We start from the raw sequence: 26,299 nt of genomic DNA, 5'->3' as shown, positions 1-26,299 counted from the left end.
TTTCAGAAGAGACCCTGTATACTTGCTTGCTTGTTTGGTAAATGAGGAGCTTTCAATTCTCTCGAATTCTTCTCTGCTGGGGTCAAAAACTCTGAGGAAGATTTTGAGGTGTCAATTGGATTTTACGTCTCCCATTCTCTTTTATAGAGTAATTTAGAAGCAGAAACCCAAATTTTCAGGATTAGATACAGGATTCGAACCTCGAGAGATTGACGCTTAGCCACTAAGGCCAATGCATCGTTAAGTTTTCGAGCCAGCATTGATCCACTAATTCCTTACTAGATATAATCAGTTTATTTTCACGAATCTATAAAACAACCCAATCGAAAAGTCATCAACTTAAATGCATTTCCGCTTACAAGCTCTTGAAGATTATTTAGTTTGCGGTGCTAACTTTCCTCAAAGCTTCGCATCTTCTCTTTCATCTCTATCTTGTTTATAAACATTTACAAACAAATGATTTCAACATATCAATTTTCAATCATCAAAACAATAAACGACATTGATGAGGGTGTATCGAACATATTTCGCCGTGGGATATATCTATTTTCATCCTCGGAATCAAACTACCGACTTGACACAATTTACAGTTGATTAAATAATTGAATTTATGGTCATGTCCGTAATAAAATTGATGTATAGAGTTGAATCAAGCAAAAAGTGCTGATGGCATATGCAGAGACGCAGAAACGCAGAGATACATCCGCCGAAATGTTTATATGTTAGGATTAGGTGAATTTAACAGCAAAATAATAACAAAACTTGAATACTTACTCCGGACCACGGTTGGAGTTGGTCGTTGAACCAATAAAGTTTGTTGATCCTTGTTATGTGACATTTTGTATGTGTGTTTTCCCTATTTGTATATTATTGTCGCGGTGAAATGATAAAACCCCGGTCGGTTGTCAGTCAGTTAAACTTAAATGCTATTACGTATGGTAGAAACGATCTGAACAAAATAAAATCTGTAAAGAGAACAGAAAGATAAGTCATTAGATAAATACGGTTATGTGTTTGTAATTGTATCAATTGAGGGTGATTATAATGTTCTTGATGCGTGGACGAGTTGCAATGGAATGGCTGAGATGGGTAGAAATTGGATAGTGACTGTAATGATATAAATGCAATCAATTTCTCAGTTAATGTCAGCTGTGGCTATCGGAAGTATTTAGAACACAGCAAAAATGATACAACATAAGTATTGGGTGATGCAGTAGTTCCTGCGTATTTCGGAAAAAAAGCTTTTGTCAATTTTGTACTTTTATACTTGTGAATCAATAGTGGTTATTCTTCATAACGTTTCAACAAACAAACTAACGAAAAAATTTATTCATGTTAGGCATATAAATCTCGGAAAGGAGCCAATGGTTGAAAATATTCATTATCATCATCCACGGCGCCACAACCGGTATCCTCTCTAGGCCTGCCTTAATAAGGAATTCCAGACATCCTGGTTCTGCGCCGAGGTCCATCAATTCGATACCATCAAAAGCTGTCTGGCGTCCTGACCTACGTCATCGCTCCATTTAAGGCAGGGTCTGCCTCGCCTTCTTTTTTCATCATAGATATTGCCCTTATAGACTTTCCGGGCTGGATCGTCCTCATCCATACGAATTAAGTGACCCGTCCACCATGATCTATTGACCCGGATTTTATCCACAACCTGACAGTCATGGTATCACTCATAGATTTCGTCGTGAATAAACTAGAAAGCTAACTAACTACTGTAGAAGGAGGGTTGGGAAAAAGAGACCTTATACAACTAGATAAGTCTTCCTTTCGGCGAAGTATGCTAGGACACCCAGGATTTATCGGGAGTAAAGAACTCAGTAGCACAAGACCGGGGTATCTGAACTTTGATTCCACCAGGGGAGGAATGCCAGATCCGAGTAGGGATTTTGTACACAGAATAAGTATCAGCTGAGGATGTCATTCGACGAGGATTTTCCATCCTTCGATTAAAGCATCCGATTTTGCGAGATAGGTGGCCTTACAAGCACTACCGAGATGTTCACTGCTTTATGATCCATCTAAGAGTCACCGTTTTATCGCAGTGTTCAGTTTTGGTCTGGATTGTTATTTCCGATGCAATTACTCAAGATTATGTGATTCTTTCATAAATGATATAAGAGGCGTGGTAACATCAAAAGACCTAATCCACTTTAACTGTCTAATGCAGAAGCAGGAAAACTGACTGGTGTTTCTTTTGAATTGCACTTAAGTGTTGGTGGACTTAAAACATCGAATTATGAAGTTTTCTAGACTTTGCTGAATAGTTTTGCCCCCGTAGTTGATAGTAATCAATTTGGAGGGTAATTTCTGGCAACCTATCGTAGCCATTGTAAGTAATATATAGGTCTTGGGATAAAAAATTAAGGGAAACTGGCGAGAAATGCAAAAAAAAATTTGTAAAACTTCACAGGCCGATTTCTTCGGCAGGACTACATAAAGGAGAAGCAAATGGAATTTCTAGGTGGCACGGAATATGATTGCATATATGCGAGTTAGGTACGAGGCATCTAACTCGCGTGTGGCCAAAAATATTATGTAGAGTGGATTATGTGCATGTTGTTGATGTATTGAAGTGTCGGTGACGCTTAGAAGAACGACGTACATGTGCGTTCCTTTTCATTCACCATATAAAGTCAAGCAATGCACCGAAAGATGGACCTTCTGTATGCATCCTTTTTGGTCTGCTGTTATGAAGAATTCGGACAAAAACTAACATTTGTAATCGCCAGTTTAAAAAGGAAAAAGAGGCACAAGGGGTCAAAAAGCTGGAAAAATTGGCGGAAAATGAGAAATTATTTTTTGAAAAACTTTAAACACCAATAGCAATTTTTACGTGAAAAGGAGCGAAATTCGCGATTACAGGGTTAGCACTAAAAGCAGTAAAGAAATAATTCTGACCCAAGAGCCGAGAGTAGTTGCGAGAAATGGTAAAATATTTTGAGATATTTTGAAATATAGTTTTGTTTTCACCAAATTTAAGGATTGTGGTATAAAGGCTATGAAGTTAAAATATTGGGAAAATTTCTGAAAAACTGTAGAATCTTTTGAAAGATTTTTTGCGTTAATATTTCTGCCAGTATACAGGTGGTAGTGGGGTGCAAATAACGGTAATAATTGAAATGACGATACATCCCTTTGTTATGAGAAACTCGGAGAAAAGAAGGTAGATTTGCGACTACTAGTTAAGATGAGATGGGATAGACATAGGAAAGTTTGGGTAAATCGGCGGAAAATGGAGAAATTTTTAGAACATGGGAGAAAAAGATAAAGAAGTCAGGGAATTGGTGAAAACTGAGAATATTGGTTGATTAATTTTAAACGCTGACATATATTCTTTGTAAGTCTAATTCAGAATTTTCTAAACCAAATTCAGAATTTTCCAAATTAATTTCAGACCTTCCTAAATTAACTTCAGAATTTTCTACTTCAAATTTGGTTCCGAAAAAATTGAATTAGACTTGCAAAACCTATATCAGTTAGGCTGGACGCTGTCAGAAAAAGTTAATTTTGAAGTATCCAGCATTTGAGTGCAGAAAAGCCTTTCTTATATAGGTGCAAAATCATAAAAGTTGCAAAAATTTGTTAGAAACGATAAAATATTTCCAAAAGTCATATATACCCGCCATTGATTTTATCCAAAGTGCCGAGATCAGGAGTTTGGGCTAAAATTGGACACGGCCTATATTGCTACGATGTAGAGTTTTCGGAAGAAAAAGAGCTCTCGTATTTTTGCCTCTCTTCTTTTCGTTCTACTTTGGAATATCCGTTTGACTAATTTTTATCGTAAATAACAACGCTTCTCTCAAGCATTACTATCCTCCTCTCTTTGGACAATCACTAGCACTCAACATGGTGGTCGAGATTCCAAACCGGAGCAGAGGTCATGATCGCGAAACTGACGTCTCACTGTCAGCTTCAGAGCCAGATTCCCTAACCTTTGGTGAAGCCGTGTATTTTCATTATAGATTGTCCCTTTCGTCAAAACCAGTTCAATGGCTTTGTAGACCTTAGAAGCACCGGTAAGGTCGGACTCGGCTTTTTTCAAAATTTGTTTGCAAATATCTCGGTTCAATGGCCGCGTCTTTGAATTACTTGCACCTACCAGTATTTATTTCACTGTCAGCGTTAACTCGCTCGTCCCTTCATCTGTTAATGTTCCCCTTGAATACCTTACTCCTTTGTAGCCGTATTATGATTGCTAGTTCACCCTAAAGATCGTTGCTGTGACCGAAGCGTTGATTGTTTAATTAACACACATAGGGACCATCCTATCCCCTTGCCTAACCCTGGTTGAATGACAAATGAACCATTCAGGCTAGAAAAGAAAAAAATCTTGACTGACGGTTTTGTCCAAGGCAGAGGAAACTCATTAGACGCTGCCTCACCTCTGCCCGGGGAAACAAATAAAAAAAAAAGAAAATTCACTTCGGCCTGGAGTTGGTTTAAACTTAGGACGGATTTCACTGCAATATAATTCGCACTCATGTCGTGCTTACGATTACCACCTCCCACCACTTTCGGTCACGTTGCTCCCAAGGTAGAAGTGAGGCAGCATCTGGTGAGTTGCCTCTGCCCAGGACGAAACCGTCAATCAAGATTTTTTCTTTTCTTTTTGAACTTGGGTGTTTAACCCAAAAAGAGGGGACCACAAAAGAGGAAGTAAGTTGCTTCCCAGGTGGTCCGATCCGTTATCAAGTGGATGCGGACTTAGGACTCCCAGCATCCTCAACATTCAGGCTATTCTAAACCCGCACTGGAGTTATCTTGGCAGTCATAGTCGATTTTCTGAGCCGAATTAATTTAGCTGCAATACTCAAATATAGCATTAATCTGTCCAATACCGCTCAATTAATATTATTGTAAGCCAGCTTGAAGAGGTTTCATTACATTCCCAACATTTCTCTGATACTTATTTATTCGTAATTAATTGACTCGTTGTAAAGCCGCGTTTAATTCGAGTAAAACCTCAGTCTCTTCTCCTGTGAATTTCTTCAAATATTTTCTAGGAAATCATCAAAAGGTGTTGGGAGTCCAACGTTGATATACATAAAATGCTTGCGGATTTTAGGTTTATTGGGAAACATGTGAACGACAGTATTGGCCGATCTGTACTGTATAAAATCTGAAGTCTGAATTTGGAATACCTACTTTTCTGATGAGACAATCGGAAACGACCATGTTGTTGGGAAGATGCCCGAAGATTTGACCGGAATATCATTGAACAAATCACTTTAGACCGCGGTCAAAGCGGATTTAAATAGCAACCTTGAAAGTATGTGCTGAAGAAACTCTGATAAAGCTTGACAAAACAGCCGATACCATGATCTGGCTTCATATACTAAACTGGGACAATCACAAAGAACAATAATGAAATGAACGAGGTCAAGCGATCGATCAGCCTACTTAGTAAAACATATTGCCTTGTGTTGCCAAGGAAGAGAAGCACACTAACGATCTCCAAGACATTGATTGGGCTAATTCTGTGGTACGGCAGCGAGATTTGGATAATGAGTCCGACGGGAGAGCAGGCAATCAATGCCTTCGACTGGCCAGTCCTGAGATAGACTCACTGAGGGAGGATGGTCCATGATAAACCAGATACACAGAGAGTGAATTCTGTATTTTACATGGCGATACAAAAACTACCACTCACATCAAAATTTAGAAGCTGCAGTGGTCAGGTTAGGTACAGCGAATGGACGACGTCTGAAAATTATCTCAGACATTTATTTAAAGACAATGTAGACGATTGTTTGGAACAGATGGAAGGACTCGATTGTCAATATAAATTACACGTTGCTTGCTTTATGAGATCGGAGGACATGGTCGCTCGATCGAGAGAGGGATAGAGTGAGGACAGAAATTTCGGGGAGCCAAAGACTAATGTTGGACTGCAGTCGTAGGTCTTCTGGTCCCATACTTGTTGGAATAACATGTTGATGTACTTTATCATATTGCTTCCTCTTTTAGGAGTTTCCTAGGAATTTTATCGATGTTTGCGTGTGTGTGTGGTGGGGGAGAATCTACAGCTTCTGAGCACTCAGTTCGTGTTGGCCCACTGTACTCGCCACCCCCGTCTAACGGAATATTCCGGATTCTTTGACGTATCGCAGAATTTCCGTTAGTGGATCTGATGCTCCCCGTCGCAACTGAAGAACATCGCCACCAAAGATTTGATGCCTCATGCGCCCATATGCGGGGCATTCACATAGGAAATGCTCCGTGGTTTCCGCTTCCTCATTACAGGAAGGACGCAGATCATCTTGAGTGATTCCTATTCTGAATATATGCCCAGCTAGTGAAATATGTCCTGTCAGAATGCCCACATTACAAGTCCTCCTGCTTTTCGACAGGATAAACTTTACGGTACGCATGTTCGTTTCTGGCAGGAAAAGTTTGGTGTGTCGAGCAGCATTTAGTTTTTGAAAACAGACTTAGCCAATGCTACTGATACTCCGATTGATGGCTCCGGTCCTGGTATAGGGGAGATGGACCCCTTTTCGCTAAAGCATCCAAGATTTCATTTTCCTCTAAGCCACAGTGATCAGGTACCCAGAGTAGTTCCACCGTATTGAATCGAGAGATGAAGTTCAAACGGTTTCTGCATTCCTGAACGATTTTCGAGGTGATCAAAGAACTACTCAATGCTCCCAATTCAGCTTGGCTATCACTGCCCTTCAACCGCTCGTCAATCACCCAGTTTGCCGCCCGTATAAACTTCGGCTTGAAAAACCGTTGCATATTGTCCCAAAGGAAAAGCCCACTTCTCGTTTTTATTCGAGAGTTAGACTCCGGCTCCAGAACCCTCTTCTGGTTTTGAGTCATCCGTGTAGAAGACTTTCGTTTATCCGCCACACATTCCTCTGGGACTTCCCAGTTCTCTCCACGCTTCAGGGTAACATTCATATTTTCTACCAAATAGATGTATGGGGACACCAAAATCAGAAGGCATTGTAAGAACTGGATTCAATCCTCCCAGTAACTCTTCCTCTGGCTCTGTAGCCCCAACTCCCGTAATCGAATTAGTCTATGAGCTGCTTTCATTGCAGTGCCTTGAATAAACAAATCCAAGGGCTGCAAATTCAGTAATGCATTCAGAGCTGCGCCGAATGTGTTGCTCATGGCACCAGTGATACCCAGACACACAGTTCTTTGCAGTGTGGCTAGTTTACAGCGAAAACTCTTCTGTTTCATCTTAACCCACCACACTACGGATGCATAAGCGAAAATCGGCCTAATGATAGCAAACTTTTAAGTCCCCATGTTGAGGCAAAGGTCCGTCTACACAGCCCATAAGCTGTGAGAGCTCGTTTCATCTCTACCTCTACATGTTTGTTCCAAAGAAGTTTTTTATTGAGAGTGACTCCCAGATATACCACTTCTTCGGAGAGTTGAAACGTTGTACCCTTCATCTCAGGGAGGCAAAGTCCATCCAATTTTCTCCTTTTTGTGAATAATACCTTTGTGGTTTTATTTGGATTAACTGAGAGACCATGTCTCAGGCACCATCATCAAATCAACGGCACGTTGTATATTCCTACACACCGTTCCAAGATCCCGATCAATAGCAAGCACAGCCACGCCATTAGCATAAGCTTCAGTGTGTATTGGCAAATTTTGCAGTTCGCATATTAGTGAGTCGATCAGTATACTCCACAGAAATGGCGAAAGCACACCTCCTTGGGGGCAGCCCTTCGTTGCTTCTGCAGTCAGATAGTGATCGACACCCACCTCAGCGCACAGCAATCTCTGCGTTATCATAGCATGGATCCCCTTAATTAAAGCATCATCAACACCATGCGCTCTGGCGGCATCGCAGTTTTTGAAAAGGCGCACAGTCAAAAGCCCCTTCAATGTCCACGAACACCCCCATCGCCCATGCAAAGTTACATCCTCTATTTTTGTGACCAAAGAATGAAGAACGGACTTTCAGGACTTTCCACGCTGGTAAGCATGTTGGCTTTCACTAAGTAGTTAGGTGCGACCTAAGAGTGTTTCCACGAATGTGACGCTCCACCAGTCTTTCCAAACCTTTCAACAAGAATGAAGTCAAGCTAATCTCAAGCTAAGGTCCCAGGTTTCGGTATGAAGACTACCTTAACCTTTTGCCAAGAGGAAGGCACGTAGACCAGAGCAAGACATCCTCGAAATATATTTCTTAGAGGTCGCTCTAAGTGCTCCATACCCTCCTTTAGCATTGCCGGATTGATGCCATCCATGCCAGGTGCTTTCAAACGTTCAAAGGACAGTATGGCAGCTCTCACCTTTTCATGGGTAACAACCGCTTTCGCGGTGTTCCAGTTCCCTTTGCAGCACTTGCGTGTTGGACGGGCTGCAAGAACCGTCAACTCTCCCCCTGCCACTTCTTCCACCCCTTCTCCCGGGTGGTGTACTTCCAGGAGAGTCTGTACTGAATCCAGTCTAGAGCTCGTGAAAGTACCGTCGGGTTTTCTAAGAGAGTCCAACTTGGCCGACTCATCCCTTTTGAGGACTCTGCACAGCCTTGAAGTCTCTTTCGCCTTCCAGTCCCTCACCGCACGCTCTAATTGAGTCGTTATAGGTACTCGGTGTTATGATTGATTTTCGATTTTTGATACTAATAACTAATAGCAACCTCTTTTGTGGGCATGGGAGTAATTTTTTCATTCAAAGCTCTAAAACAATATAGAAATTTTATATCTCTGTGAGCCTATTTTTGCAAGTTCATTGCAAATTTTAAATCACAACGCCCACTTGTGAAACGCATATCATTCCAAGTAACTTTCCAACTTATCTTATCGATAATGTGTTATTCACATGCAATGTTCGATAAAAATTATAAAAAAATCCATATATGTAGGTATGAATGTATATCCAGGCTTTTAACAGTCAATTGATTTGATCATGTTGTAAACGTGAGCCTCGAAAAGAAAACTTTTTGCAGAAGGCTAATATGAACTTTCCACCGGCACCTCATGCAACGTGATCTATACGCGATAATGTGACAAACCTCGACTGGTTTAAGTCATTTGACTCTAATTAGCGGTGGTTAATCATATTGAAAGTGCGTAGACAGAATAACAATGGTGTCTCGCATGCCTGAGGCTCTGAAAACTGGTTAGGTGAGTAATAGATAGAGGTGTATCTGCATATGTATAAGGCTAAATTAGACATCCATTGTCAACGCCTGTATAATCATCTGTATCTTTACTAAATCAATTTATCGTAATTGCACCTCAGAGTGCTTTAATTGATTGATGCAATCATACATGTATATATATTATCACCGGGGTCATAACTTCACTTCTCACTTTATAAGCTAAACGAGACTCAGCTTTGCATGGGCAAAACTGCAGTGAGAAGGTCTTCGCGAGAGAGTACAATTTCAATGCCCCGTATCTTATATCTGCAGGCATCCATCCGTAGTATCTTATGCATTGGGTTAAACGATAGAGGCTGCGGGTTTATTATTCAGAGTTAATCTAATATGATAGAACACAACAAATTATCTGTTTGAAGAGATTGCCATCTGCGAAGTAGATAATATTAACGCTTGAAATTTGCGTATAACTGTTTTGCGTAGAAGCTTGACAAACAAGGGGGTTGATACCGAAAAAGCGGATCATACATATTTGCTGTTGAATTTATCATTTGTTTAGAGTTGGCCATGGTGATATGGATAATGTGTTGTGAATGCAATCATCACAATGATATAATGATTATCTTGTTGGTGCTTGGTTTTCAAGGTCATTAGTTTTTAGTGAAAATTTGGATATTTGAAGTGGCATGGAATGATGTAAGCAGAACAGCACGTAGCCGAATATCTAACCATTTTAACGTGCTACTGTTTTTCGATGATGTTTCAGAGTTAAATTAGCTTTGATCATGATTTCAACAATGCGTGACTAATATAGTGACATAGTCGAGAATCAATTTTTCAATTTCCAAGAACGAATGCACTCAGAACGGAAATTATGAAATTGCCGTGGATCTTTGTGTGTTTTTATAATTGTTCCCATCGGAGTAGAAAGGCTACTTGCATAGTATAATAATAAGTAAGAAACTGATGAGACTGTCACCAAAGAACTAAAGAAAACAAAAGGCCGTTTCCTTTTCAGGGTCAGTCACTGCAAAGAAACGTGAGGCATTGTCTGGAGAGTCACTTTGCTTGGCACGGAACCCCAGTCTATTTTCTTAAAAGTCAGTGCAATTTGCACGTAGATGTGGTAGAAATTTCATTTCTAATCAGAGCAGTCCATTAACAACTTTATGTGACTTAACATCTAAAACACAACGAAACAAATGGACAATGGAATCAGAACAACTCTGCTGCTGTGAAAATTGTCTATGAGCACAATTGACTTCTGTAAAGGAAAGAAAAATGAGAATGGTCCACTAGACTTTAGCCAATCTTGTAGCCTCATTCAGAGAATTTTATCGCAAATTCAGGTTGAATACCTTCACTTGACTGCAAACTACAATCAAACACAATCCTAAAACCTCTTTTATTAATTATCCCATTAGTATCATGATCACTGGTCTTGCATTTTTCGAATAACTGCATGCAATTTGATGCATTTTACCCAACGGTTCGATGCAGGTAATAGAGAAATTGTTGCATATGACATCAGAGAATCAGCTGGGCCGGGGGCGTGAGTCTCTTTGGGGGATTTCGATGGTAATCGGGCGAACTATCCCTTGGCCGGGGGGAGAGATCCGTTACACTTTTCGTACCCTTGTTGTGTTTAGCATACAACACCTGCGAGCCGCTTCGGTCATGCTGCTCCCAGGGCAGAGGTGAGGCAGTGTCTAAGGTGTTGCCTTGGCCCTTTGAAGAAACCGCAGCCGTCTTCGTCCCTCTTTTCATTCTAGCTGATCTCTCTCGGTCTTGCGAAAGACCGAGCAAGAGGACGCATTGATTATCATTTCAATATTTTGAAAAATTCCAGAGCTTCTATCTTAGTAAACCCGACAGCGCTAGCCCTGTCAAGAAATAAATAAGGATCTTTGACGAATTTACGGCATTAGGACGTAGGTAGTTTCATGCTTGTCGGCCAAATATTGGCATCCTCACTGGTAAAACGGAGGAACTTGCAAGAACCGTTCCGAAGCGACACAGCAATATTTGCATTTTGCAAAAAACTCAATTGTGTGATGCCAAAATTTGCAACATAGAACAAGTGAACACGGTGAACGGCGCTATATCTGTGCTAGAACACCCAGACCTAACTGTTAGTACTAAAGAAGTGGAGGGGAAATCAAATGAATGAAATTGGTGAAAACAACAGGATCGGAATACTTTACAACTGAGCAAAGTGCAGATTTAGGATCTACGCGTCTGTGTTTTTCATTACATTCTTGTGATATTCCTCGTTTTGTATTTCAGGTTCTAGTCCGGCCCCACGCATCAGCTTAAAGATACGTGAAAAAGTGGTGATGACTTCGTAGGGCCTAAATTGTCGAAAGAGTCCCCCCTCCCCCCACAATGTCCCCGTGTCTGGCTAACACAGAGGCGTACAAGTGCGTCTCGATGGAGGACATCATTGGAACCGCACTTAGGTGCTGGCGAACCCTCACAATAAATTCCACCTTCATTAGAGCGCCATTTTTGATATTTTTTATGAAGCATAAGAACCGTAGAATGGCATCCTCGGACCATCGTGTAAGTTCTATAGCCACTGGAACGAAGTGGATAAAATGACATTGAGCCGAGTATGCAACATACATCGGAGAGATCTTATTCAACAATACAAATGCTCGCTTTCTGCTTTTAAAAGACATCCTTAGATTCGCAAAAGTGTCTATATATATGTACCACAGGACAATATAGATCTATAAGACCTGAGTCGTCCAAACTACGGCTCTCCCCATCTTCTCAGGTCATTAACAGCGTTTTCCTTTCATTTTTGAAAATCAGGTTTTAACAAGATGGATGTGTTTAGAGAAACCTAGAAAGTTGGAATTGACACATGTACACAGTTCTAGAACAATCGGGAGAACGTCAACGATGAAGTGCGCTCCGAATGCCCATCAAGCACATGCAGGTCTCCATGCACCTGAAGAAAATTTTTATGAGCAAATCCAGGATAAAGACAATACCCCCGTCCTTTTTTAAAACGCGTGGGGAAAGGAATCGCTAACAACTCTCTCAACTCTTACAGTTTTTCAATAAAAAATTCGCATGGCAACGTTAGCTAGACTCTCCAAGAATTGAAAGGAACTTGAGAGGCTACTATCAAGAAACGTTAGAGGTTCGGCCACCTGTCTCAAAAAAGTTCTCGCATGGCCAACAGGACAACGAAATCGAGAGGTCGACCCTGAATCATTTCAATCGCATCCGTTCCGTTGGGTTGAAACGATTCACAAAATTGTATAAAACAAAATCTTATTGAAGTCGATTTACCATCCGTCGGTCTCTCTGACACATGTACTTTGCTCGCATTCACTAATTGTCATAATTTTATTTATGGTCACCGTCACACGGGATATCCAACGTCCAGCACCCTACACACTGCTTTATGCAGATGATGTTTTCCTAGCATCTGATAACAAAAATGATCTCGAGCAACTTGTCCAAAAATGGAATGATCGCCTCATGCAACACGGTCTCAGATTGAATCTAAACAAAACTGAATTTTTGACGACCGATTTCAATGAAATAGGCACAATCACTGTCAGCGGATGAAGTGGCGTTCCACAACTAGTGTTGTGTGACGTATCAACGAACGTCCCAAATCTAAAATTTACCGCAATGTTGTCCGTCCTGTCACTCTCTATGGTTCTGAGTGTTGGCCGTCAGTGAAGCTTGTGCAAGAACTTGCTGTTGAAAGTGAAAGTTGCCATAATTTGAAATCCTGCATCAAAGAAAGGTCTGGTCATCAAGGAGAAGGAGGGTGCCAACTCTGGGCCTCAGCATACGGCTAGTCTTTTGCAACCGTTTCTGTTCAGTCTGCTCTCAGAAACGACGTACAAAGGGGATATTGAAGTGACCTATTTTTGGAACCTTTCCTCAGCTACACCAAAAGAGTCTAAATCAAAAATTGTACAGAGGAGGTAGCAATATCCGATTTTTCAGGATAGAATAAGTTGGCTTTTGCATTTATAGCTGCTACGGTCCATGTTGTACGACGATGACAAAACCGCTTAGGCCGCGGAACACGTTAGCCACAGAAGAAATATTGGAGGTCGTATTTAAATCAAGCTCTTTGGAGAACTAGACTTGACATTTGCAACACCAGAAATGCATTCGATTCCCGTTGCGAAAGCTCAGAATCAATTGCCTGATATATTAGTATTGGCGAGGAGGATAATCTGATACTTTACCGATCACCGAGTAATCTTAACTTGGGTCAAACATTGAAGAGTGTATTCCAGAAAACGGTCTCCTAATATATGGCTGAATTAATGACGCTGGCTACAGAAAAGGTACCGCAAATAACAAGGCCTAGGCTCTTTTATACCGAAATGGAGCTGCCATGGTCTATGTATCTGTAACGTGCATGCCGATAAATATATCGTCATAGGGGCTGATTGAACGGTGGCATTTTGGAGAAAAAATTAATGGTTAATGACCATGAGGGTAAAGGCTCTTTAATACGAAATGAGGGGGGCAAGTGTATTGTCGACACAGACACTCAACATTTATTCAAAGGTTGTAATCACTTTGTGCCGTACTTTATCCAGTTTAACATTTCCTAGCGTCTAACACCAAAGCTGATCTCGGGGAACTTACTTAAAAGTGGAATGATCGCCTCACGAACAGCAGAGTTTTTGACGACTGACCTTATTGAAAGAAACACTATCACTCTCGGTGAAAGTAACCTGCCGAGAACTGAGCGATTTAAGTATTTCAGGTCAATGTTACTAACTAGCGGGCAACTGTGCTACGAAATTGCTTCAAGTATTAGTACAACTTGGATAAAGTGGCTTTCAATAACTGGAATTCTCCGTGATCGACACATCAAAGAACGTTTTGAATCCAAAATCCAAAGTCCTATCGTTAGTCCATTCTGTGGCCCCTACTGTACTGAGTACGCGCCGCGATATAGAGCTGAAAAATTGCGAGAAAGGCGTCTTCGATGGTATCGACTAACTGTCCATGGTGGTGGTCTTGGTGGTTTTACTTGAGTAGCTGCCATGTAGCCTTAACCCGACATGCATTGATTTTGCGACCACACTCAGAACCCCGTTGCGACAGGAACAATGGTACCAGTTTATACTGAGTGCATGGGTCAGCGATCATACTGGTGGATGTGAGACCCACCGCTAAAAACCGAGCCGAAAGTATAAAAACCAGGAATTTTTCTGGGAAGTAAAAATGAGAACAGCGGTTCTCGACACCACCTCGCGAAAGTTCTCCTCGGGCACAGGGTTTTGGTATTGTCGACAGGGTCGCTGCACTGTCTTCCTCCTGGTCGCCTTAGAATATCCGATGGTGTGGTCATATAAGTCGTGGTGATTTGAGAGCTTCACGACTCCATCCAGATCAGGCCTATGATTGATTAAGGTGAAATGACATCGCTACTGAACAGGACAAAGACTAAAGAAGAAGAAGAAATATGCTTTATGTAAAGGTAAGAAAATTACATTTTTTTTTGTATTTCCGAACAGAATCGTCTCATTATTGTTTTGTTTGGCTGCGTAGAAGAAGGCATTTCTAGAACAGGATCCCTCATCGACAGTGCCCCAAATTTATTGGCATTTCTTCAAAGCTTATCAATCCGGAGTTGTTGCTATCGTAATTTCGCCTAATTTTTTCAACCTAAACTGTTTGCCTTGGTGTTTTTTGAAGGTTTATGGCACATTCCCTCCAGCGAGGAGGACTGTGAGTCAGAACCTCGCTTGGAGGGTTTGCGGCAACCTCAGCTGTGCGAAACTATCAAATCGGTAATTACCGGGGATAGGATCGGCTGGGCTATAAACCGCTTCTCCGCATACAAATCTCCAGGCTCAGATGGCATAATGCCAGTCATGCTACAGAAGCAGCAGGAAAGGGTTGTGCCGTGGCTTGTTGAGATTTACCGGAGCTGCATCTCTTCAGGATACGTACCGCAGTCCTGAAGGCGCGCACGGGTGGTTTTCATACCGAAAGCGGGCAGGCGCGGTCATGAGTCCGCGAAGGACTTTCGACCAATCAGCCTGGCCTCTTTCGCGCTGAAGACCCTAGAACGCGTCATGGACATTCACTTAAGGACGATTATGGAGAGAACGCCTTTCTCTAAGTCCCAGCACGCCTACCTCAAAGGAAAATCTACTGAAACCGCCCTCCACGAGGTAATTGGCACGGTTGAGCGGTCGCTGCAGTACAAGCAGTATACCCTAGCTGCCTTCTAGGATATAGGAGCTTTCAACAACATCAGTACCAACGCCATCAAGGAAGCCTTGACCGGTATTGGATTGGAGGGGTATCTCACGCACTGGATTATATCCATGCTGAGTACCAGGATAATCCAGCCCGATCTGGGAGGCAACCACTTGACCAGAGCTGTGAATAGAGGCACGCCCCAGGGTTGTGCCATCTCACCGATGCTCTGGTTAATAGTAATGGACAAAATTTTACGTACATTGGACAGCAGCGGGGTGAAGGTGGTGGCGTATGCCGACGACTTGGTGATATTAGTATCAGGGATGTTTCTGTCCATTATGAGCGACATCATGGAAGGAGCGTTGCGAAAGGTGTGCCTGTGGGACTCAGCATAAACCCAACAAAAACGCAACTGATGCTATTCACCACCAAGCCAAGGATACCTGAATTCCATCTACCACGGCTGAATGAACAAAGATTGGTTCTTTCCTCTAATGTAAAGTATCTGGGTGTAATCCTGTATCCAAAGCTAAATTGAAAGTTGAACATAGAACTGAGGGTTAAGAAGGCCTGTATAGCCTTCTATGCCTGTAAGAGAACGTTTGCAAAGAAATGGGGTCTCCGGCCGAGGATGGTTCTCTGGATGTACACCGCTGTAGTGCGTCCAATCCTGACGTACGGCTCTATTGTATGATGGGAGGCTTTGAAGAAGAAATACAGTAGAACGAAGCTTAATAGGATTCAAAGAACCGCGTGTGCAGATGCTACGGGGGCTCTGCAGTCCTGCCCGGCAGATGCTCTCAATGTACTCCTGCATCTCCTCCCCCTAGACCTCCACATTAAATATGTAGCAGCGTGCAGTGCGGTCAGACTACGTGAGTCCGGATGTTGGGCAGCGAAGTCCTACGGCCACAGCAACATCCTAGATGAAATACCTCGAGAAATCTGGGTATCCCCCACGGACTATGTCACACGCAAGCTGAACTTCACGAGAAACTTTGCTGTGGACCTTCCAACCAGAGCAAAGTGGAAGACCCGGCGACGTGTTGCAAGACTATGACACGGTATTCTTTACGGACGGATCAAAGATGGCCTATGGAGTCGGTGCGGGGGTTTTCTCGAATACACACGGTGTATCGAAGTCGTATGGTCTCCCAGGTTTCACCAGTGTATTCCAGGCGGAAGTACTGGCGATATTGGAAGTCTGTCTATGGCTGGAGCGTGATTCGAGCCCCAAGCGTAACATAGCCATTCTGACCGACAGTCAAGCGGCCATCAAGGCCTTGTACTCAACGACGACATTTTCCCGGCTGGTGGGGCAATGCAGAGACGCGCTCAACCATCTGGGCGGCACGCTCGAGGTCACTCTCCTCTGGGTTCCCGGGCATAGGAACATAGAGGGAAATGAGCGGGCTGACGGATTGGCCAGGCAAGGCTCTGCTCTTGGCAGTTCCTCGGTGAATACAGTCGGTATTCCGCTGGCGGCTGTCGGGGGCCGAGTCTACTCGCACAACCTAGCAGCCGCGGGCCTGAGATGGCGAGGGCTTACAAGCTGTGCCAAGTCAAGGAGAATTTGGCCCGCTTATAACATAGCCCGATCACGAGAGCTCCTGTGCCAGGCTTACCCTACAACTCGCATTGCCGAAGCTGCGGAGAAGGAAGGGAAACCCTCATGCACTTTCTCTGCGATTGCCCAGCTCTGGCTCGAATCAGGCTGCGGACACTGGGTAAACCATTCTTTGGGGACCTCAGTGAGATTTCTAGCTGCAGGGTCGGAGAGCTGCTTTCCTTCGTGAATGCTACGGGCTGGCTCTGAAGATCCGAGCCGGCTGGACTCTGCTTCCCTGTTCCCATAACAACAGTCACGATCTTAGGAGTTTGTGGCATCAAAACGGCGCACCAAAGTGCTAGTTAGGCTCCTCGGAGCGGCCACTGATACCTACCTACCTACCCATGGCACATAGGTTCGTAATTTCCATTTGTTTTCCCCTGCTCCTTTCCTCTGCTATTTTGCCTTCCTTACTGTTCTGATTTTTGTCTATTTAACTGATTTATCCTTGATGAATTCAAGCAAGTTCATTATGGTTTTATTGGCGCACGCATTGACCTACATAACTTCCGTGAGCTCCAATAACCACTTCAATATTTGGTTTTCGCCATCGCTTGAGGCCGAATAAAAAATTGAATAAACAGTAAAAACATGTGGACCCACACGTACTAAAATAAAAGATTGAACCACCAGATACCGCCTTCTCTTTGAGCTCCCTCTTCAAATTTAATTTCAATTACAACACATGCAATTCCATACTTAATTGTATATTTCCTGCAAAGGATTCGTGGTTCAACATTCGATTATCACTCTCATTCGTCACAGCGCATTGTTCATGGGAAATCTACATTGCTTGTCGGGCTGGCGTCAACGCAATAACTATTAAAACATGTTGCAGAACTCGTTTCCGTTCCCACTATAATTATCGTGAAAAAATCACAGTTTGCATGCATCTTGGTGCACGCTGTGCGGGTAGTTCCATATCCAAATATACTCATATGAATGTATGGAGCGAGCGCTTCCGTTTGAACTTTAAATTCTGCCAAACCAGTTTGCTGATGAATATTTAGCAGGAGCCAACGACTGATGGCTTCTTCCCAGTTTGCTCACTGATATGCATATATTGAAATAGCTATGATACGATGACATGGTAAACTTGACTGTGCCGACAAATATGTTTTGGATAAGACTTCCTCCTTGAAGTGGTTTCTCAAGAATGTTATCATCAGGGAAAACTTCTTTGACGTGATAAAGTTGAGTACACATTACACGATGTTGTAAGAGGTCAGTGGAGTATGTGAATCATGCATGCTTGATTTCGTCAAAAATGTTCAGACATTACTTGAGGGGGGTCAGGCATGACACAAATTTTTCACAACTTTGCTAATATTTTACCTCGAAAGAAGTGAATTATCCTTTGGTGAGCGATGAGAGAGATATAGTTGAGGACTAACTCCGGTGCAGATATTTCAGAGATTTTATAGAAAACATCTGGAAACCGAGGGACACCACACAAAAAGTGAATAAAATTTTACTCATGAGGGTTCCCCCCCCGAACTTTCTGGTCCTGTCTGCAAGTGAGGGTGGAAAAGTTGACGTGAGCAAATCTCATGATGTAGTAGATCATGTTCTAAGATACTTTTCATCCGGAAAATAATTTTCCAGAATATCTCAAATTTCTATAAAGCAATCTGAGTTCTTAAACAAGTCGGAATACCGGAAGCTGGCGCTTCGGGTATAAAGGTTTTGTGTTCATCTTATGTAAGAAATTTCAACGCACATTTTTCTATCCGTATATAGCTACAAATCCAACATAATCCTTCATATTTTTCCAAACTACGAGACATATTAGAGCCATAGATATTACGCTCATCCTAAACAAACAAACTACCCATTTCCGAATACTGTACACATATATGAACGTATATAAATTGATCGTACCCATATTTCCGATTTACTTCTTATATCTATTTGAATTAGGCACTACCCGCAAAGTTCATTAGCACGCATATATTATATACCTACATACACACATGTCTGGCTGACAAATAACTAAAAAACTAAAACAAAATAATTCTCTGCGACCCAATTCGTAAGAACTCATTTCGTTGTGGTATTGACGAATTGATATGTAATGATGACGTCATGCAGGTTGTAGAGTGCACGAAATTCACAAAAAATTGTAAAGTTTCACCATCTATAACTTTGTTAATAATTGTTGGATTTTCTTCAAACTTGACCAAACTGTGCATTATGTTCTTTGTTACACGCATGCCAAATTTTGTACTTCTGGGATGAACATAAGGGGGGGTGCCGGGTATATTTCTAAAATGTGAAAATATACTATTATTAACTTTATTTGTGCAGATATCGGAACCGGATATATTTTGAGGCCTAGATTTCGTAGAGATGCACCATTGTGATTTTTTTCAGATTTTTCGGTTGGATAGGTTCTGAGAACGAGACCTGTTACACTTTTTGTTGGTCATATTTTGAACCCTCACTCCCCTATGTTTCATCTAATATCAAATATTGAACCAGATTCGAAAAGTACTAATTGAGACCTTTCATTTGATACCCTACATGGCTACATTCTGAGAAAAAAAAATTTGCACCCTCCATTCACATGTATGGGGAGCCCCCCCTTAAACTTAACACAAGATGGCGCCACTTACTGCATGTAAAGGGATCACCAGATTACATACTCTCACCAATTTTCGTGACAATCGGTCTTGTCGTTTCCGAATAAATCGGGTGTGACAGACAGACAGACGGACAGACGGACAGACAGACACCGTCTCGATTCTAATAAGGTTTTGTTTCACACAAAACCTTAAAAAAAAGGGCATAACGTGATACGATATATATGTATGCATATATTATGTCAGAATATCCGCTTCTGGGTGATACTGACAAGTCTTGAATTTGCACAGAAGCGACAATTTTGACCTATTATAGCTTTGTTAATAATAGTGCGATTTCCACCAAACTTGGAAAGTACTAATCGAGACCTTTCATTTGATACCCCACATGACTATATTTGATGAAAAAAAAATGTACATCCCCCTTTTGCATATATGGTGTCAATCGCTATAACCGTTTCTGAGAAAAACGCGTGTGACAGACAGACAGACGGCTAGGGAAAGTTGAGGTATAAAACTAGTCGAAGAGAGCTGCAGAATGCGATCCATGAAAGTGAACGGAATTCATTTCAAGAATTCTGGGAAGAGGCCAACATCAACCGGCGGGTAGGAGCCTATAGAGCGGTAATGTTTAAGTTAAAAGTAAACAGGGCCCCGCAGATAAAGTGCTCAGTTTTATTGCTCAGAAAAGTGGCTACTCTATTTTCACAGCAAAGCAAATGCACTATTGCGTTCGAAAAAGAGCATCCACAAAGGATATGCCAAGTAGAAGAGAGGATGAGCTTACCATTGCCTGCGAAACGGCAGGGGTTAAAAAAGCCCCCAAGCTGGACAAAATACCGAACGTGGTTTTGAAGGGGGCGATAAAAGCAAGATCGGATTGGTTCGTTTCTACTTGCTTGGAAGAGGACACCTTTCCCACTCAGTGGAAAAGGCAAATGTTGGTGCTGTTACCAAAGAGTGGTAAACCATCAGAAGAACCATCGTCGTATCGTCCAATTTATTTGCTGAACAGTATAGGAAAGTTGCTGGAACGCATTATATGCAACAGACTGCTCCCAATTGTAGAGGAAACAGGAGGCATGTCCATACAACAATACGGCTTTCGCACCGGCCGATCAACGGTGGATGCTATCAACGCAGCAGTCAATCTGGCAGAGGAAGCAATTGTAGGTATAAGGTGGCAGGGCGGTGCTTAAAATTACTGTGCCATAATCACCCTCGACTCTCAACTCAGCGCAATGGCAACATACTATATAATAAGATCCTTAAACCAGCTGACTGTTCCTCCATATATTCAGCCAATCATCAGGAATTATTTCGTGGATAGAAAGCTCCTTTATGACAACCAACATAGGCCCCGTTAAATATTTGATAACCGGCGAAATGCCTCAAGGATCAGTGCTGGACCTACTACTCTGGGACGTGATGTAACTTCCTCGACAAGCTACCCTTATCGGCTATGCAGACGACATAGCTTTTGTTATAGTAGTAGACGCATGGAGGATGTTATCTGGGCATGTGAGACATCGGTTAGAGTGATCGAGGATTCGTTGGTATCATATGGATTAAACTTGATGGAATACAAAACTGAGGCTGTATTGGTCAGCAACCGTAAACTGAAAGAAATTCTACGGTTTCGTGTGGGGTAGCATATGATAGAGTCCAAGCATTTCATCAAATACCTCGGCGTTGTGCTGGATTATCGATTGGCCTTCAAGGAACACTTGAGCTACGCGGGCGAGAAAGCAACGAAAGTTGCTACTGCGTTAACTGGCATGATGCTCAATATTGGAGGACCCAAACCACCGAGGTGGTTGTTGCTAGCCAGAGGGTGTCATCCATTTTACTGTATGGAGCGCCCGTTTGGACAAAAGTCCCTAATGTTTAGGCGTATAGGAGCAAATTATCTTCAGTATATCGTCTGAGTGCGTTAAGAGTCGCTAACGCATTCCGAACAACGTCAGATGAAGCAGCTTTCGCAGTCGTCGGAATGGTGCCCATTGATATTTTGGATAAGGAAATGCGAACACTATACAATTGGAAAGTACGTAGAGATCATAATGCCGAAGATCGACGACGAGAAGAAAAAGCGCGCACAATCAGGATATGGCAGGAACATTGGGATAATTCTCCCAAAGGGAGGTGTAAGTTGTTTTACATAAAACCTTAAAAAGTACCCGTTCTCAGAACAAGTGGAGGGATATTTGCGTGTCCCTTGCTAAGATGCGAAGATTATAGCTAAAATGTTCCTGCGATGCATCAAAGAACAATTCGAAAACTTGTTCGACGGAGATCAGGCTGGTTTCCGCTCTGAATCTTCCTGCTCTGACCCCCTGCGAATCAGTTCCTAATAGTGTGTGATGTGGCGTCAATATCTCAGCAACCGATCCTGTAGAATAGATGGCAGTGGTATGCCCAACGAAGTTCGGCAGACAGGTTAGGTTTTGATCACTGATCAGTTCAACAATAACAACACCACAAATCCACAGCTGGCGTCAGACACGCCAACTGAATTATCAAAATTCCTTTGCACTCAACCACCGAGAGGAGAGTACTATAGTGGTGTCTGGTCGTGACCAGACACTTACCTAGAGTAAGAGAGTCAGGACCACCAACTGGTTTAATTACTTTGCTTTTCTGCCGAAGTGATCAACTCCCAAAATTTACCTAATTTCTAAAGGGCTAAGTAAAGAAGTCAATTGGTAGAAAAGTGAGCCTAGTCATATCTCCCGCATTGTGAACACCACAATGAGAAGTAGATCCCATCTCAGATATATGCAAATGAACACATTAAGTTTATCAAAAATGGCTTTTACCGAATTCGTGCTGCCAACCATTGACTTCACTTGGTAATTCCCAAAATATTATACATTACGTGCAGACAAATCCTATTTTCCCAGACCTACAACTCGACCGAGCTTGGAACAGGATATATCAGTCAAGGCCAAAGGCATGTTAGACCACAAAAGTGGTGTGCCTGCCGAAAGCCTGTAAACAGGTTTTTTTTTTCTTCTAAAGCTTTCAGACCAATTACCCTGAATTTTTTTATATTAAAGATCCTAGAGAAAGCACTGGGCCAGCAGTGTTTTAACACGGTCCGGTCAATATGCATACCACGCAGGAAAATGAACAGAAACTGCCCCGTATTGATTAACGGATGTATTAAGTGACGCAATGAAAAAAGTAGCTTTATGTGCGTTTCTAGACAAAATATCCCCTTGTTAACTTTCGATGGGATGATTGAATGATGACACAGGATGCTAGATCGAGCCTCAAAAGACCCGGATTGTTGCGTCTGTTGCCTTGCTTATCATGCGGAAAACTTGGGCAGCTCGGCCACGGATCTTGACTCCTGCATATATGCCCTAATTAGGACGGATGCTTCCCCAAGACTGCTGTGGCCACCTTACCAGGAGCCCAACGAGGTTCGCTCAATCCACATCATTTCAGCCTCGATGGCTAAGGCACGCTCAGGACGATCGCGACCCGGTTAGAGCTAAATGAAAAGGCGCGCGACGCGTCCATCTTGCCTTGTCGTAGCGCGGCTGAGGGGGCCTTGCGTCTAGTTCCTCGCGGAAACTCCTTTGATTTTAGCTTGAGGTTGAGTGCTGTGGCAGAGTGAGCGATTTGTAGTTGAATTTTCGTCAGAGTCTCGTTAGGGAGTTTTTCTAAAATTTTCTGGATAAGCTTTGTGTTGGCCTGGGAGCCACTTATAACAATGAGAAGGGGATGCTGGGGGATGAGTGTTAATGATGGGAAGGTTTAAAAAATTGGGAGTGGGAGTATTGCCATTTAACCAGCAAGTTGGAGGCATGACGGGCAGGGAAGGCGTGGATGGGTGGAGTTTGGTACGATTAGTAAACGCTCAAATGTTGGCGCGACGACAAAGGATTTTGCGCTTTTTTAGACGGAGTCTTTCAATTTGTGATGCGGAGTTATCGGACCAGACAATTAAAAGTGGTCGAATAAGTTAAGTTATTCATAGTAAAACAGCTTGCTTTTTTGGAGTACTGATGCTGTATTTCAGGATAGAGATACAGGGATCTGAAAGTACCTTACCTTATATGAGGAACATGGGAAAGACGGGAATTCATTGTCACTCCGAGGTATGTGACGTTTTTCACTGTTGGGATAGGACGATTATAGGTTTTGAGTGTTCTGGTTTTAGTTCACATTTTCGGTGTCATTCTCATGTTCCATGGAATACGATGACCTCACATTTGTCGGAATGTAGAAATCTAGAAAGTTAAGAATTAGCTTATAGAGGTACGGATAGAACTTGAGGGTCTGGGAAAGCGAATCCGTATTGCTAGTCGGGGTTGAAAGCTTTCCTTAGGTCTAGGAGACGGGCTTTGGTGGCTGTCTTCCGATTGATACCGAGAAGGATATCAGTAAAGACAAGAAGTGCATGTTCATCCGAGTGTTTAGTTCCGTTGGCGAATTGGAGCTCGGGAAGAGTGTTGTCGCAGTGTTCATGAAGAAGGGATTTAATGGTCTACTCGAAAATTTTGGCTGACGAAAATAGGATTGAGATAGGCCTGAAGTTATCAGAAATAAGCGGGTTAAGGTTCTTCTTGCAGACGGGGGTAATTCGAGCACACTTTCAAACGATAGGGGAGTGGGCGTTGAGGAGGCAGTGATTAATGATTGAGAAAAGTGTGGTGGAACTATGGATCAGATTATGTCAAGACACACGGTTTTTTGAGGCTGCAATCTTGTCCTCTACTGTCCTTGGGCTGAATTTTTTCATATGGTATTTATAATTTAAATGTTCATCTAATGGGGTATTCACATAGTCTTTCAAACAAAAGAAAAAAGAAGAAGAAGAAGAATTTCAACTCCAATAGATAGCTAAGAACCGGAAAAGCCAAGTATGTATCACAGGAAAGGAATGGTTTGCATATATGCAATACAGTCTAAGTTTTGCATAGTGAACAAATTTACATAAGAGTTCGAAAAGACATGTTTACCGGCTCGACTTCTGACTCTTTATTGCAATCAAAAGAGAGGGAAACTCGGATATCTCGTCTTGGACTGTGGGTTTAGAGTACTGCCTATTCGGCTAAGAATAGACACTTTACTAGATAATGGAAGGGTACGTAGGTATCAGCGGTGGAATGGGGTGCCTAACTAGCGCCGTAAAGTGTCATTCTGATGCTTCATTTCAGCCCTAGTAAATCAGGGACGAAAACTCTTACGCTTTCGTCCCGGGTAGAGGCAGCTCATCAGACGCTTCCTCACCTTTGCCCTAGGATCAGCGTGACAGAAGAAGTTTGCATTTGTTAACGCTTAGCTGGAGCTAAATTTAAAGATTGAGGGGTCATAAATCTGTATTCACCGACCTGATGAAGAGCAACCTACTCCCATTTTTATTATTAACTACCAATGAACAGAGTAAACTTCAGTTACTTATTGCTCTCAGGTTAAACTACAAAAAGATTTTAGGGACCAGTCTGTTGTGTATTATAACTTGGATTTCAGGAATGGGAATAGATTTCGAGCGGAAAACAGTTTAAGGTCGTCGGCATAGAGCAAAAGGGACAAGTAAGGAGCGGGAAGATCGTTGATAAAATAAAGAGCCCAGAATAAATCTCCGTGGAAGCCAGAGGAGGGGGAGAGGGAACGGGATGTGCAGCCATCAAAAGAGACGTGGCAGGATCGGTTGGAATGGAACGCTTAGAGACGAACGTTTGAACAGACGTATCTTGTGATTTACAGTAGCCTTAGCAAAGTCAGTGTAGATAGTATGCACTTTTTGCCGTGAATTCAGACATTTGGCAACATAGTTCGTGAAGTCGAGCAGATTGGGGGACCTACGTTTAAAAAAGCTATTAGGTTGCCAAAGTGAGTGGACAACCAGTCGTTGACATACCTTTCCAAGATTTTGGAACAGGAAGGATGGAAATGGAATTGTGATTCTCGGCAAGAGTGCGATCGCCACTTTTGTAGCGGTCAGATTTTGCCATCTGGCGTCATCGGCTGTCAAATAATGTGAATAGATTCCACCTGACGCAGTCGTCAGTATGATGCAGGCTGCGCCTAGCGGGGCACAGCCTAAAACGGAACAACGCTCGACCAGTCTCCGCACTGCGTCACAAACGTTGAGAAAGTTACTGTGAACAAGGTCTTAATGGTGGCTTGGCTGTTGAAATGAATGATGCTTCTCTTGACTCATCCTGAACAGAGTAATCGTGTTACTCTAACAAATTAATTAGAGCATGGAATTATGGTTAATTATTTGAATAAACTATAAACTCGTATATAAGTTTTTCAGGAAATTTCCTAACACAATGTTGCAGCGGAAATATGTCTTTGATTTTGGCCGGCGGTCTTGGTGGTCATGATTTTATCGCAAAGCCTCCAAACCCATTTTACCGTTCAAAAGGGTGCGTTAGTACACTATCTAAAAAGGACGGACCTCGGGGCTTACCTATAGGGAAGACGGTATATATGATATGATCACGAGATTAATCCCAATCACATTCCTTATCAACAAATTCGGTTGATGGAACTGAAGAGGCGATTTTGTTAGGAAGAAACATCTTTAGATCAAGGCTTGTTCTATTTCGGGCCAGTTCCTAGTGCACTTCCAAGGAGTATCATGCTTATGCGCCTGAATAGCTAAGTAGACTTAAGCCTGCAAATGGACATAACTATTCAGTACAATGCTACGATGGTTCATAAAGGGATGATAATACAAAACTCTCCTGCTTGCGGGGGATGCATATATTGAGGTTGGAATCGCAGGAGCTGTACTGCGTACTATCATGTCTTTTGATAGAGCTGGCATGCCTCCCAACATGCTAGCGA

General features: G+C 42.4%; 1 protein-coding gene across 2 annotated transcripts in view; it reads right to left on the bottom strand.

The window, feature by feature from the left end:
- Window positions 1-26,299, bottom strand: part of LOC119651175 (equilibrative nucleoside transporter 1) — a 104,975-nt gene that overhangs the window by 56,373 nt on the left and 22,303 nt on the right. For both annotated transcript variants that reach the window (XM_038054597.1, XM_038054598.1), the window contains exon 2: window positions 775-965. In XM_038054597.1, coding sequence (XP_037910525.1) covers window positions 775-838 — 64 coding nt within the window. In that variant the 5' untranslated portion in view covers window positions 839-965. The remainder of the gene's footprint in view (window positions 1-774; window positions 966-26,299) is intronic.

Source organism: Hermetia illucens, chromosome 3 (genome assembly GCF_905115235.1).
Source record: "Hermetia illucens chromosome 3, iHerIll2.2.curated.20191125, whole genome shotgun sequence".
Taxonomy (NCBI): Eukaryota; Metazoa; Arthropoda; class Insecta; order Diptera; family Stratiomyidae; genus Hermetia; species Hermetia illucens.
The sequence above is the reverse complement of the archived record's forward strand: the minus strand, read 5'-3'. Positions and strand labels throughout refer to the sequence as shown.